The 15,622-nt window shown below is 40.0% G+C and overlaps 1 protein-coding gene across 5 annotated transcripts in view; it reads right to left on the reverse strand.

Moving 5' to 3' along the window:
• The window catches only part of NKAIN2 (sodium/potassium transporting ATPase interacting 2), a 586,804-nt gene that overhangs the window by 305,330 nt on the left and 265,852 nt on the right, over positions 1-15,622 (reverse strand). For all 5 annotated transcript variants that reach the window (XM_087972540.1, XM_087972523.1, XM_087972547.1 and 2 more), the window contains exon 2: positions 3,411-3,548. In XM_087972540.1, coding sequence (XP_087828666.1) covers positions 3,411-3,548 — 138 coding nt within the window. The remainder of the gene's footprint in view (positions 1-3,410; positions 3,549-15,622) is intronic.

A 15,622-nucleotide genomic window follows, 5' to 3' on the forward strand; every position in this document is an offset into this window, starting at 1 on the left:
TGGCAATTAGTGTTTTGGCCACGGAGTTTATCTGTGCTTGGTAGTGGTGGGATTGGGCGTTGAAGTAGCGGTTGGTGTGTGTTTTCTTCTGGTATATGGTGTGTCCTAGTGTGCCATCTGTTTTTTTGTAGTCAGTGGTTATGAACACATCTGACTACCAAACCAAGTTAACCAACCTACTCCAAGACCCCACATACAAACCCCTAAACACAGACCCCACCACCTACCTAGAAAAAATCACCAGATCCAAAATAAAAGCCTCCCCCATCAGCGAAGAAATCCAGCAAAGAATCATACCCAGAGAGAAATCATCCAGATGCCCTAAGCTTTATGGTCTTCCCAAGATACACAAAGAAGGAACCCCACTTAGACCAATAGTCAGCTCCATAGGCTCACCTCTAAAAAACCTAGCCAAATTTCTCGCCAAACAACTACAGCCCTATGCTGAATCCATCAACTCACACGTAAAAAACTCATTCCAGTTCATCGAGATCATAAAGAAACAAAACTTACAACCCAGCGACCTACTAGTGAGCTTCGATGTCATATCCCTCTTCACCCAAGTGCCAATAAAAGAAGCCTTGACAGCCATCCAAAACAAATACAACCCCCCCCCCCAGCACATCCTAGATCTGACCAACCACTGCCTATCCAATACATACTTCACCTACAACGGACAAAAATACAAACAAATAGAAGGAGCACCCATGGGGTCACCCCTCTCACCTGTCATCGCAAACCTCTACATGGAACACTTTGAAACACAAGCTCTAGAAAAATATGATCACAAACCCAAACTCTGGCTCAGATACGTAGATGACACCTTCATAATCTGGCCACATGGGAAAGAAAAACTGAACAACTTCCTCACACACCTCAACAGCCTACACCCCAAAATACAATTCACCATGGAAACAGAAGCTAACAACCAACTTCCCTTCCTAGATGTCTTAGTATACAAAAAATCCAATGGCTCCCTAGGACACACCATCTACCAGAAGAAAACACATACAAACCACTGTCTACACACACTCTCACACCACCACCCAGCACAGATCAATTCCGTAGCCGAGACACTCATCTCCAGAACAAAATGCTTAGCCGACGAACAACACCTAAAAACCGAACTACACACTCTCACTAACGTATTAACAGCCAATGGATTCCAAAGAAAGAAGATTACCCACCTAATCCAAAAAGAAACCCCAACCAAAATCCAAGACAGAGAACAAGAGAACAGCAAAGCCCTCCTCCCATATATAAAAGGCACTACAGACAAAATAGGCAAGATCCTCCAAAAACACAACATCAAAACAGCATTTTGCACAAACAGAAAAATATCCACCATCCTAAGAAACCCTAAAGACAAAATCGAGTTAGAAAACCAAGGAGTATATGAAATCCCTTGCACCGCCTGCCCCACCACATACATCGGACAAACTAACAGAAGAATAAGTGCACGCATTCAAGAACAGAAGAACTAAATCAAAAAAGAAGAATCGACCTCTTCCCTGGTTCAACACCTCAAAGCCTCAGGACATGAGATTGACTTTAAAAATACCAGAACTATCGCCAAAACCAAACACTTCAACAACAGAATAATCAGAGAAGCAATAGAGATAGAAAAACGCCCACACAGCATGAATAAACGAGATGATACCTCCTGCCTACCAGCCATTTGGAAACCCGCCCTCATGAACAAACGAGTACCTAACATGAAGAATGACACCAGACCCACACGCATGAGGGCCACACAAGATGCTACCACCACACTTCCACGTAGAAAGCAGACTCACACCCACACAGAAGATGAGACACGACCACGGACCAGAAGCCGTACTGCAGCTGCATCACTACCCGCTTCAAACCCCTCCGACCCACACATGAAGCGAACTGACGCCCAGCATGAAGATGTGGCACGACCACGAACGCGAAGCCAAACAGCAGGATCACAGCTCACCAGCTCAAATCCCCCAGCAACTAAGACTAACCTGAGCACAACCAAGCCTCCACCTGAATAGAACACACCCCCAGCCAATCAGAACACAGCCAAACCCCCAACCAATAAGAACACACCCCCACCCAACCAGAACACAGCCAAGCCCCCACCCAATCAAGTCACACTCCCACTAGCAGTTAAAAGGAAGAAGCAGCTGCAAGCTCACATTACTCTGAGAAGCACAAGGCTGAAGACACAAGCCTGAAGATGATGAATGAGACTTCATCGAAACGTCGCCTAGATACTTCCAATTCTACATGGGAGAAAACCCGAATAACCAAAGATCCGCATACAAATACCTGCGTAAACCTAACACACACACACACACACACACACACACACACATATTCTGTATATGTTTTTTAACTAATTTAGTATTATATTTTGTAAGCCACTAAGAATATGCTGGAGTGGGCAGCTGTAATAACTTTAATAAAATAAATAAATAAAGTCCTCTTGCCTTCTGAGCACTCAGTAGCAGTTATCCATTTTAAAAATCGGAAGTATATAACAATAGCTACATTATTATGAAGGAGTATATTCATATAATTCTGAATCATTGAAGTTGCTGATAGAGTCGAAATAGCAATTGCTAAGTTCTAGTGGATGAACTTAACCTGCTGTTATGATTGATCCTTGTGGATAACATTTTTCAGCATATGTTGAAAAGCGAAAAAAGCCATCCAGGCCGAGCAGTAAAAGAATAAATAAAGTCTGACTCTATAATCTATGGAAATGTCATCTCTGTTGGCCAAATATCTTGTATTATTCTTTAAAACTATTTTATTGTATTCCTTTTTACCTTCATCCTTCTTTACCTTCATCCTTCATCTCTTCATCTCTGATTCCTATTTGAGTTCAGCTCTGAATTAGATTTGCCACTATCGTGAATAGTTCCAGAGTTACAGTTTTATACATGTTGTCTTAAATGTTCCATTGAGCTAAGATCTGGATCTAAGTATTTTTCTCTCTCTCTGCCACCTAACCCATTCTGGCCTTCAACATTTATTATGAGAAGCTACTGCAAGATTGCATAGTTCTTTGTGGATTTTATGTTTAGTTCTTTTAGGAAAACAGTACAAGAAAGAATCAGATTGGAGGGAGAGAGGGAGGGAGAAGGAGAGAGATGGAAATCACCCATTTCATTCACAAAGCATAAATAGCTTAACTTTTCAGATATTGAAATACTCCAGTACTTACATATGACATTATGTAAATCCTGGTAACATACTTTAAAAAAAAAACCAATGATCTCTGAACAATTTGCTGTATTTTCTGCATAAAGTTAATCTGTCTTGATCACAGAGATTATACGTACAAATGCCTCCTAATTTATACAGTCTTAACATCTCTTAATTCTTATTGCATATAGCAGGTACATTATTAAGCATACAAAGTTAGCGATACTTACTCCTGTTATGTAGCGAGGTCTATACTGGATGGTTCCAAATAGGCCAAGTATGACTATAATAATGTGTACAAAATTTGCCAGGATTGGTGCCCACTGATAACCAAGGAAATCAAATATCTGTCTCTCCAGCACACAGACCTAGGATTAAACAACAACAGTGATTTGATTAGAATAGCTCAAGTAAAAAAAGAGAAAGAAAAGAGAGAGGAAAAAAATTGAGTTTTGAAAAATAGTTTTTCCGTCTTCAGTACCATTAGAAACTTGTTGTATTGCTTGATGAGGCAAAAAGGACAAAGAAAAGCAGATTTTTCACTACGATTCACTCTTTTTGTCTTACTAAAAATGTACCTTTTTAGAACAACAGTCCACTGAGATCTCTTTAGATAAAATATTCACATGGGCAGTGTTAGCAAGATATAAATCCCCATTCAATGAGATGCTGCAGTTGAAGGCAGTGAAGCATTAACAACTTAATCGTTTACCATTAATAAGATTTCCATGTCTAGAATGAGTGGTTTTGTTTGCAAGTCTGATACAGTTTTTTTCAGATGTGAATGCGTCACGTGGGTGTGTGGCAAAGGAAAGGATCTGAATCAAGTATCAGATATATGAAATTAAGATAGGTCCAAGTTTGCAATGCAAGTGATTGCACTGCAAAACTAGGATTTATTATTTATTTATTTACTAATTTATTTTATATGCCGCTAGTTTCACTACCCAGAGGAACTCTGAGGGGCTTATAATAGCATGAAAGCATTAAAAGGATTAAAATTAACAACAAATAAATAAATAATATACTTAAAGGCATGGACTTGAACATTTTGTAGAGTCCTGAAAGACATTTTGGGAACCAGATGTATCTCATAAATTATATTCTGCCTTATTGAAACCATCTGAAAATCTATTGAAAATCTATTGATCTGTTTATTTCTAAGACTTCTCTCCTACTTTGATAAAACATTTACAGAGAGAGATATTTTTCACAAAATCCCAGAAGATGATAGCATCCTGATTGTCATCTAACAAGTTAACTAGAAGAGGTCCGGTTCATAGTTGAATGGGAAACCATCATAAAATCCCAGGGCTATAGATTAGGCTGGGGAAAAAGCCATATTAGAAGAAGGCTATAGTAACCCTCTTCTACAATCTTTCCGGGAAAAATATACATTGTGCAATAGATATGCCCAAACAGTCATCAGGAGACAATTCATACATTAATCAAATGGTTTCCATCCCAAAAAGTTAATGACATCATATGAGATGCCAGATTCTAGTCTGTAAAGTACTATAAAGTTTTCCTACAATAGAAACTTACTTCTTTATGTTGTGAGATATCTATATCTATATCTATATATCTATATATCTATATATCTATATCTATATCTATCTCTATCTATCTATCTATCTATCTATCTATCTATCTATCTATCTATCTATATGGTATTCAGCTTTGTTCGGGTATTTTCCCACGTCATTATCAGGCTTGTGTATTGTGTTTGTCTGTGAGTCAGACTTTCACAGCCGTTTCTGTGAAATTTCAAGGATTTTTTTTCAATGTTTTCTACAAACTATGTAATATGATTAATCCAATTTCAGAGTCAAGTCACTACACTAATGGCATCATAGACCAGTCATTCAGTCTAATTTACCTTTTAACACATATCAGTTTTCACATCCATATTCCCATTGCATCATACAATCTACATAACATTTATTTCAAATAACTCAAGGTCCCAGCTTAACTAAACCACAGCATTTGCACACACAAAAGTATAAAATACTTTCACAACTTCAATACCTCTAATATTACCACAAGCATTCCTCATACATTTATTCAAATTTCTTAAGAAATTTTCACTGCAGATTTGGAAACTATTTCTGAACTTATTTGCACACACCTACCATAAATCAATTCATTAATTCTATTTGCTCCTATCCTTTTCATTTATTTTGAAAAGTGGTACTAAAAGCAAGGGAAAGCAAAACATTTGCTTGAAAGCATTGGGTACCCATTATCATTAGCCAAAGAATACACATGATTTCTGTGTTGCCCATTGTTATTGTAAATAAAAATGGGAAACCACTAGTAACACATAACAGGTTTAAGTTTATATATATTTTTCAAGCTGATTTTAAGATTTAGACATAGAGAACAAAGAAAATTTTAAATAAAAAATGATATTTTATCCTTAACGATCTTTATCAGTATATGTCCTACCTAAGATATACTGTGGTAATTACAATGCGTATCTTGTAACAGTTATAAAAATGTCATCAACAAGCAGGAAAACATTTTTTATTTGAACTGATTTGGACTTCCAATATATATCTAAAGTCCACTGTTTTATTTTAATTGTTTACATGAATAAACTAAGTGAGCAATTGATCAGGGATTTTGATGCTCTTGAGGAATAATCACGTTAATCTCAAAGGAATAAAGAGAAGCTCTTCAATATGATTATTTATGTGCTTTATTCCATACCTGACAAAATATGCACACAGTGTACCATTTTAAATGGCATGCATATAAATGCTTTGCATCATTTTGCTATATTCAAACAACCGCTTGGTAAGGAACAAGGCCCTCAAGAGGGTTTAACTAGCTGTGTCCTTGAAATCCTTTATAAATTAAAATAAAATCAGTAAACAAAATCAATTATTCTGGTGAAATACTTTATCTCAGAGACCAATATTAGCTTTTAAATAAACAAAGGTACATGTATAACATAAACACCTAATTCAACTGCTCCACTGCCTCTGTTTGAGTGGAAATAACATACACAGAGTATTTCCATTTTAACATTTTAAGAAAAAACAGCTTTCTCTCTTCTGCCATTTTCTCTGAAGTTTGTTTCTGCTCTGAATTTACAGGTAAACAACACATCCAGTAATTCCATTTTTATCAACCAATTACATTAGGCATATTATTAAGCCTAATTCCATATTTTACCAAAGGATAGCTGGAAGTGATTTAGCTAATCTTTGTCGTAAGACAACCAACTTGGAATGCTCAGCTACCAGGAGGGAGCCGAAAGAAACAAAAATGATAGGCAAAGACAGTTTGAACAGACAAGTTTTTTCAAAAAAATTGAACTAAAAAAAGGGGGGGTATTTCCTCCCAAAGAGATCACAGGATTTTTAGACACCAAGAGAGAGGGATTGCAACAGAAAAAAAAGCTAGAGACAGACTAACCAGTACATGATAGGTATACTAATTAAAAAAAAAAAAACGTATGCAAGAAAGAGTGAAGAAACACATCATGATTTACTAAAAGCATTTTGCAAAAAGTGCTGGGGAAAAACTTCTAATTAGCAAAATACATTGCTAACCATATAACCTTGAAAAGTACATGGAGTTGCCCTTTTTATATGGTAACAGTTGCCGGGACACTTTGAGTTACTTATTGGAAATCACACATAATTCTTTCCAAAAATGAAATTGTGGGAGTGTGACTCAATGTAAAAAATAACTCATGTGTTAATTCATCATTTTTAGACTTATTGCTACTTTAATATTACTTCCAAAGTTTTTATTTCATTTTATGTAATCGGTAGTTTGTAAATTTCTATTCCTTTTTCTTTTTATCATTTTTTTGGCTTTTTTGGAGGGGTAGGAGGCCTATCAAAAATATATTACAATAAGTACAAATTAAAAAATAAAGAGAAAATTTATCAATTCATATCAGCAACACAAGGTAAGAATGTTTTTTTTTTCATTTATGCAATATTCTTGTGCAAAACATTAAAAATTATTTAGATTTAGGTACAGTACATCTCCCACTAATTTTTGAAAAACTTCCGTGTTTTGGTAATTTTCATGTGACAGGTTTACTTGGTGAACTACTTCTGGTATTTTAATCTGGTGGTACTTTATGCCTTTGAATGTTTTTATTGCTGTAGAAAGAACTGTAGTGATTAGGTTTCTTCTCCTTGTTACTAAATTTATGGTATTTTATGGTAAACAAGACTTCGGGACAGGAGAGTACTGAAGTCTTAATCACATGAAACGAAGAAAACCTTCTACGTACAAATTCCACCCGTGCTTTCTACAATTTTGTAAACAACAAACTTAAAGACTCAAGATCCATCCCATCCCTAAAAGGACCTAACGGTAAAGACTGTAATGATAAAACCATTAAAGCCAACCTCTTTAACACATTCTTCAGCTCAGTCTTTGTAAATAGCAACAGCTCATGCCCAATATTGCATAGTCAAACCACAAACAATCACAACAATCTAATACATATCAATTTTACAAAAGATAACGTCAAAAAAGCTTAGTTATAATTTTCATGCAACAGGGTTTTTTATGCACATCATCACTGAGATGTTGATAACTAGTTGCATCTGCACTAAATTTAATAGCCTGGATATTAACATCTGCAAGAACAATCCAAAGGATATATTTATTGGAAAGTTTTTGAACTCTGTACATCCTAGAAATGAGAGATAAATAGGTCAAGCTATTAAAAAATAAATAATATAAAATTATATCAAAATACAACTTTATTTTTATTAATTTAACTGAGCTAATTTACTCTTATTAGTAATTTATGCATTAAGTTTTCTACCATTTACAGAGTTATGAATTATAAACACTATCATTTTTATGCCTGCAGGTTTTCCATTCCATTGAAAATTTATGTGTTTTTCTTGCTACATCACCCAGAAGTGACCCACCAAAAGTTACTGCAAGAAAAACATGTCATGTTCTTATACTCCAATTAAAAAACTGCTATATATGCAGTTTCAATAGTAAAAGTTCATGCAGTGAATTGCAAGACACAAGTAATGATAGTAAGTATTGAACAATGGATGTGTCTGTGTAAATCAGCCCATTGTTTTTTTTTAATAAAATACAGAAACCTCTCTGTAGTTAAACTTCTCTGTAAATGTTTTTTAAAAAATGACTATTGACTACAAAACAACTCTTTCCTTTAGAATATTATTTACACAGACACAGATACACACAGAGTTCTTTTAATTATAATAAATGTAAGAATTTTCTAGTTTTTTAAAAAAAATTACATTGTAAAAGTAAACAACTGAATAGTGTCAGAAAGCTATTTTAGACTGATATATTTCTCCTTGGAGATAAATATTTATTTACAAACTGCACTAATAAAAAGTACAGAAAGTCCTTGTAGGTTTTCAGAGGAAGAAAAAATTCGCTGCTTTTTAGTTACTTGGCACCAAATCCAAACATTCAAATTGTTTTTTGTCTCTATAAAGCTCATCTTGCTTAAGAGAGGTCTAATAGAACATTGATTGGAGCCATAGTTGGGAATAACAGAGTTTAAAACATGCTGTCTGCATTTCAACTTCAAAGATTACTTTGCTGCTATATAGAAAATATTTGTAATATCATGAGATTTGTACTGTTGGACTTTCTCCCCCACTTTTTTTTTTGCTGCTCAAAATGTTACAAGCACTTCCAGAGTACTAATATGCAGAAACTGATTTCATGGCGTTAACAAGGCATTTTAGCATAGTAACCATAAATGTCACCATTACTTCCTAATTTATAGTTAATATTATAGAGTTACTATATCAACACCAGGGGTTACATTGGATTGTACTTATGATCCAACATTACAATTGGCTTTGCTGTGTTACATTTTAATTGCACGACACATTGAAAGATCTACATTATATGAGCTGCTTACTTGCTTATACACCGGCGTCCTTCCTTCAGACTTCCTCCCATTGAAGGTTGGCAGGGAAGGAGACTGGCCAGCAGAAATTCAGGAATAGGGGAAGCAAATACCACAACACTGTCCCACAAACACAGCTACAGAGTTATCACTTGAAATAACAACCATTTCTGCAAAAGTTCTATTGTTTAGCATGCTGGCACAGTCTTTGAAACCACCAGAGGCCAACTCTAAAGTTCAACACAGGCAAAAGCAGCACAGCATAAGCCTCTCCGTAATTCTAAAGTGGTCTTATTTGATTAAAGATAAAGGTTATTACGTTGGACATTGGAAGCTGTGATATGACCCTCTAATGGTTTCCAAATGCTTCACAGATCATTACATAAGGAAGAGTCTCCCTATTCTTATTATTCTAAACTTTGATATCCTTAAATTGCAGAAATAAAAAAGAATATCCACAGGAACTCTAGCCATTTGGAAATTTATGAACTTTAAAAAACCCACCTATCATGTTTAAACCAGGAACGAAGCACTGAAATAATAATTCTATTATTAGGACCACAAACCCTCAGCTGCATGAGATATTTCTTCATACACTGATTCTTCAGTGTTCTTTACTCCTAAAAAGACAATCAACACAAATAGCCTGAGCCCTTGTATATAATCTTTCCTGGGCTTGATAAAATAAACAGGAAGAAGAGGAGGGGGAAACATGATAAGGTCTGCACTTGGTTGTAACTGGACATAGATCTGATCTTTGGGCAAGTCAACTCGTTTGGAGAGGCAGTTCTGTAGAAAGTTAGCACTCACTCCTCTCCTAGAAAAATGAGATATTTTGGGAAATATTAAAAAAGGAAGAATATTATATTTCCCTAAAGGAGAAACATGCTCTTGGAAAGCAGCCCCCATCTTGTGTTAATAGCCTCAGCAGGACATTCAGCTCCATGGTGATGGGATTAAAACATGACCCCTCAGGACATAATAGGATTAGCCCTCTACCATCTAGCAGCAGAGCTTACCACATGGCACAACAAGATCCTTCACTGCATCACTCAACAAGCTTCAACCAAGCCTGGGACTCAGCCAGCCTGCAAAGTTAGCTAGCACCCCTGCATCACCCCCTGGGAGTCTGACAACAACCAATAGAATACATTTCTTGCATAGGAACAGTAAGCTCAAGGGCAAGGCCCAAGAGAGGGTATAAATACTTCTCTCTCTCAACTCCATGTGGTCAGCTGCACCAGGACCATGTGCTTGGTGGTCCTGTTCACCATTAAACCTTCTTTCCAATCAGCCTCCATGTTTCCAGTGTCTTTCTCCCCACTTGGAAATTGAACCAGGTGGATATTTCTTCCAACAGTTCATAATATTTGTTCCACTTGGTTAGCAGGTCTTCTTGCTTTGCACTGCATTCATTGAGTTCTCAGAGCTGTCAATGAATAATACAGTTTCCAGCCCTCATATTACACAGTCTGATATGGATTAGGACTCATGAGAAAGTGGGTGGATTAAAATCATGCAGTTAGCTTGCAGGCCAAGGGAGGCCTAGAACCTGATCCTAGGCCAGCAGTGTAATCACCAAACCATCCTGTTCTCTCGTTTTGAAAGCAACTGCAATGTAGCAATTAAGATGTGTTAGCCCTGCAAGGTAGACCAGACCATGAAGCAGGCATCATGTGTGTCTAAAGCTACTTTAAGATTGGCTATACAGGTAGTCCTCGACGTATGACCACAATTGAGCCCAAAATTTATGTACTAAGTGAGTTTTGCCCCATTTTATGAACTTTCTTGCCACAATTGTTAAGTGAATCACTGCAGTTGTTAAGTTAGAAACATAGTTTTTAAGTGAATCTGGTTTCCCCATTGACTTTGCTTGTCAGAAGGTCACAAAAGGTGTTTCACATTACCCTGGGACACTGCAGCTGTCATAAATATGAGTCAGTTGATAAGAACCTGAATTTTGATCACATGAACATGGGGATCTTGCAATGGTCATAAGTGTGAAAAATGGTCATAAGTCACTTTTTCAGTGATGTTGTAACTTCAAACAGTCATTAAATGAAGTGTTATAAATCAATGACTACTATACTTGTGATAATAGAATCTTGGAAGCCAGAATATGCTTCTCCTCTCTCTCTTTTATCTTTATGTGAATTTGTGTTGGGTCTATCTGAGATATTTTTGGACTTCTCCTGCCTCAGTTGGACTTCTGCAATATAGCATTTATTTCTTGTTACCTTGGTAGTGGATCTTCTCCTTCTCCCACAAGCACATCTTCTTTACTCTCTACATCATGAGGGAAACCAAGACCTCTGTGGATGATTTTAGACTAGTCTTTCTGAACCCTAAGCTTGCATTATTATAAGAGGAAAAAAGGATAACGGAGTAAAATGTATATTAAAACAACAACAACAACAACAACACGAATGCAATCAAAGCCAGAATAGAAAAATCTGTTGATGACCCCAAATGCAGATTCTGCGAAGAAGTGGACAAAACCATCGATCACATACTGAGCTGTTGTAAGACAATCGCTCAGACTGACTACAAACAACGTCACAATACAGTCTCTCAGATGGTCCATTGGAACTTGTGTCACAATTATCATCTGTCTGTAGCAAAGAACTGGTGGGATCATAAACCTGAAAAAGTGGTTGAAAGTGAGCATGCAAAACTACTGTGGGACTTCCGAATATAGACTGACAAAGTTTTGGAACACAATATCCCGGATATCACGATTGTGGAGAAGAAAAAAGTGTGGATCGTCAACATTGCCATACCTGGTGACAGCAGAATCAACGAGAAACAACTTGAAAACAATGGGCGTTGGTAGAAGTTACCGTGAATGCCCTTTCTATCTATGCTGTGAGAGAGCCCAGGATGGGTTGACTCCTTCCTATGACGTCATAGCTGAGTCTGTACTAAGATATAAAAGCCAGGCCCCGGGAGAGACCCCAGCTTTAGCGAAGATACTTGACAGACTGAAAGGTGTCTCTGAAAGCCCAAAATAAATACAGAAATATGTCTTACCCTCTCCGGAGGAATCAAGGGAGGGGCTGGGCTCTCTCGCAGCATAGATAGAAAGGGCATTCACGGTAACTTCTACAACGTCCATTCTCCTCCATGCTGCATCGAGAGCCCAGGATAGGACATACCAAATCTTGCATGTCCATGGGCGGGTCTTCGTCTGGCTCATCACACCGACTATGGAACCACTCGTTGAAGCACCTGTCTGCCAAAGGCTGCAGTCGCCGAGGCAAAAGCATCCAGACGGTAGTGTCTGATGAAAGGAGACGGGGATGTCCATGTGGCCGCACGACAAATCTCATCCAAGGATGCTTGGGTTGCCCATGCAGCAGAAGTGGCCGCACTTCTGGTAGAATGCGCCGTCATACCTCAGGGAACCGGAAGGGCCGCAGCTTTGTAGGCCTGCTCAATGCAAGACCTGACCTACCTGCTAATAGTAGAAGAGGCCTTGTGCCCCAAGTGAGAAGGGAAAAAGGAAACAAACATGGCTTCCAACTTCCTGAAGAAGGAAGTGCGCTTAATGTATATTCTAAGAGCCCTTCTTACGTCTACCATGTGCCACTGCCGCTCTAAGTGATGGTGCGGGAGAGGACAGAAGTCAGGCAAAACAATGTCCTGGGACCTGTGAAACCAGGTGTTAACCTTAGGAATAAATGAGGGGTCCAGACGAAGAACAACCCTATCATCGTGAAAGGAACAAAGGTCCTGTCTGATGGAAAGAGCAGCAAGCTTGGAAACCCTCCTGGCAGAAGTGATGGCAACAAGGAACACTACCTTCAGAGTCAGGAAATGGAGAGACGCTGTTCTAAGGGGTTCAAAGGGGGGCTTTGTAAGGGCATTAAGGACCAAATGAAGGTCCCAGGAAGGATACCTGTGAACCACTGGAGGATGCAGGCTGGAAGCCCCTTTTAAAAACCTCCTGACTGAAGGGTGATGGAATAAGGAAGGAAGCAAACCCCATGAAAGGATGAGGAGAGGGCTGCAAACTGCCTGCGTAAGGTGTTGGGGGCCAAACCTTTCTCCAGCTTATGCTGAAGGAAGCTAAGAACTTCTGCCAACTGGGCTGAAGCAGGAGAAAGACCCTCCCTGAGGCACCATCAGGAAAAAGCCTTCCAGGTGGTATCATAGATGCGCCTTGTAGAAGGTTTGCCAGAAGCCAGGATAGTGAGGATGATCCTTTCTGGAAGATCAGCCTCCTTAGCCACTGTCGCTCAAGTGTCACACGGTCAGCTTGAACCACTGGGGCTCTGGGTGGAGCAGGGCCCCCTGGTGAAGGGAGATTAGATGGGCAGGGATCCTCCAAGGAGAAGCCACCAATAGGTTGACCAGATCCGCAAACCAGGGCCTCCTTGGCCAATAGGGTGCCAGGAGGAGCTCCGCACGTTCCTCCAACATCTTCCGAATTACTGCCGGAATGATGGGAAGCAGGGGAAAGGCGTAGGGGAGACATCTGCACTGAAGAGCATTGGTCCCCTCCGCTCCCTGGCAAGGAAACCTGGTGAAGAATCTGGTGACTTGGGCATTTTGAGGAGTGGAGAAAAGATCCACCTCCGGTGTTCCGAATCTGAGGGAAAGATCCCTGAATAGAGACGGAGGAATGGACCATTCTGCCTGGTCGACTAGGCTCCTGATGAGCCAGTCGGCCTGGGAGTTGTCGACCCCAGAGATGTGGTCCGCCGAGATCGATAACAGGTGTTTCTCTGACCATAACCCCAACCGTAGAGCCTCTCTCATGAGGGCTTTGTATCTCTTCCCCCCTTGCCGGTTGACATGAGCCTTTGCGGCCATGTTGGCCATAAGGACTAGAACATGAGAGCCGGTCACTGATTGCCTGAAATGCTTGAGAGCCAGAAAAATGGCTCTGAGCTCTAGCCAATTTATGGGAAGGGTCTGTTCGGATCTGGACCAAACGCCCTGAGCTATCTGGCCCTGCATATGGGAACCCCAACCCAGGAGGCTGGCATCAGTGGTTATCACTAGCCTGTCTGGGTCCCTGAACAGGAGTCCCCTCCAGATAGATGGGGAATGCCACCAATTGAGAGATCTCCGGATTTGTGGCGGGAGTGAGACCTTGATGGATGAGTGGCTGGTTCCTGCTCGTTGGTAGGGAAGCAGGAACCATTGGAGGGCTCGGGAGTGGAGCCGAGCCCACAGGACGATGCCAATACAGGAAACCATCTCCCCCAGAAGTTTGGACAGCAGCGACAGGAGGACAATTTGATGTTGCTGGATCTGGCTGATGATCTCTGCAAGGCTCTTTCCACGAGCTGGGGACAGGAAAACCTGGCACGACATGGTATCGATGACTCCCAAGTGTTGCAATTTGGTTGTAGGAGAGAGTTGGCTCTTTTTGGTGTTGATGGAAAATCCGTGGCTCTGGAGACATGACAGGGTAATTTGCAGATCCCGATGGGTCGCAAGGATGGAAGAGGAAAGAATCAAAATGTCATCCAAGTAGCATTGGATCCTCACTGGAATAGAATGCAGAGATGCCACCAATGCTGCCAGAACCTTTGTGAAGACCCTTGGAGCCGATGAGAGGCCGAAGGGAAGTGCTCGATACTGGTAATGGGTATTCTGATAACAGAAATGGAGAAACTGGCGATGATGAGGCCAAATTGGGATGTGGAGGTAAGCCTCAGTGAGATCAATGAAAGAGAGGAGGTCGCCCTCCCGAACGCTCTCTAAAATAGAATGCAGAGTCTGCATTTTAAATTGCCTGTATTTTACAAATTGGTTGAGAAATTTTAGATCCAGGATGTTTCACTACCCCCCTGAGGCTTTGGGAACAATGAAAAGACGAGAGTAAAGTCCACATCCCCGTTGAGATGGGGGAACAGGTTGAATAGCCCTGATTTCAAGAAGGTGCTGAATGGCCTGATTCATGAGAACTTGCCTGGAAATGTCCTGAGACACAGGACAGATCAAAAAATTTTTTGGGGGGTGGGGTTAGGAAGTCCAATTGTAACCCTGACCTAATAGTGCTGAGCACCCAGGCGTCCGTCGTTGACTCCTCCCATTTGGAGGCAAAGAGGGATTACTTAGAGCGACGGAAGGAACGACCCTCTCCCCCTCGAAAGGGCCGTTTACCAGTAGAAGGTTGTTGCCTGCCAGATGTTTCCGCCCGTTGGTCTTGGCGTTGGGAGTATGGCCTGTGAGAGCGGGGGAAGCGAGATGAGGTCTCTGCTTGGAAGGCAGGAGGGCGATAAGGAGCAGGGCGATAGTTGGCTTTCTTCCCAGAGGAAGAGAGAATTTTATGTTTATCTCTGGTTTCGATAAGGTTCCAGAGCATCGCCAAAAAGCTTATCACCTGCGAATGGAACTGAAGCCAGCTTCCATTTTCGGCGTGACTCTGCCTGCCAATTTTGGAGCCATAAAAGTCTTCTTGCTGCTACAGAAGCTGCCATGGCCTTGGATGCAAATTTGGCGGAATTGAGAGTGGCATCCGCAGTGAATTCTGCCGCTGCAATAATCTTATTAAGGTCTTGGTGAGACCGAAGGTCAGAAGCAGGCAATCTATTCTGGAGTTGG

This window comes from Notechis scutatus, chromosome 1 (assembly GCF_049901735.1).
Source record: "Notechis scutatus isolate UNSWTSFEM ecotype Mainland chromosome 1, rNotScu1.2, whole genome shotgun sequence".
NCBI lineage: Eukaryota > Metazoa > Chordata > Lepidosauria > Squamata > Elapidae > Notechis > Notechis scutatus.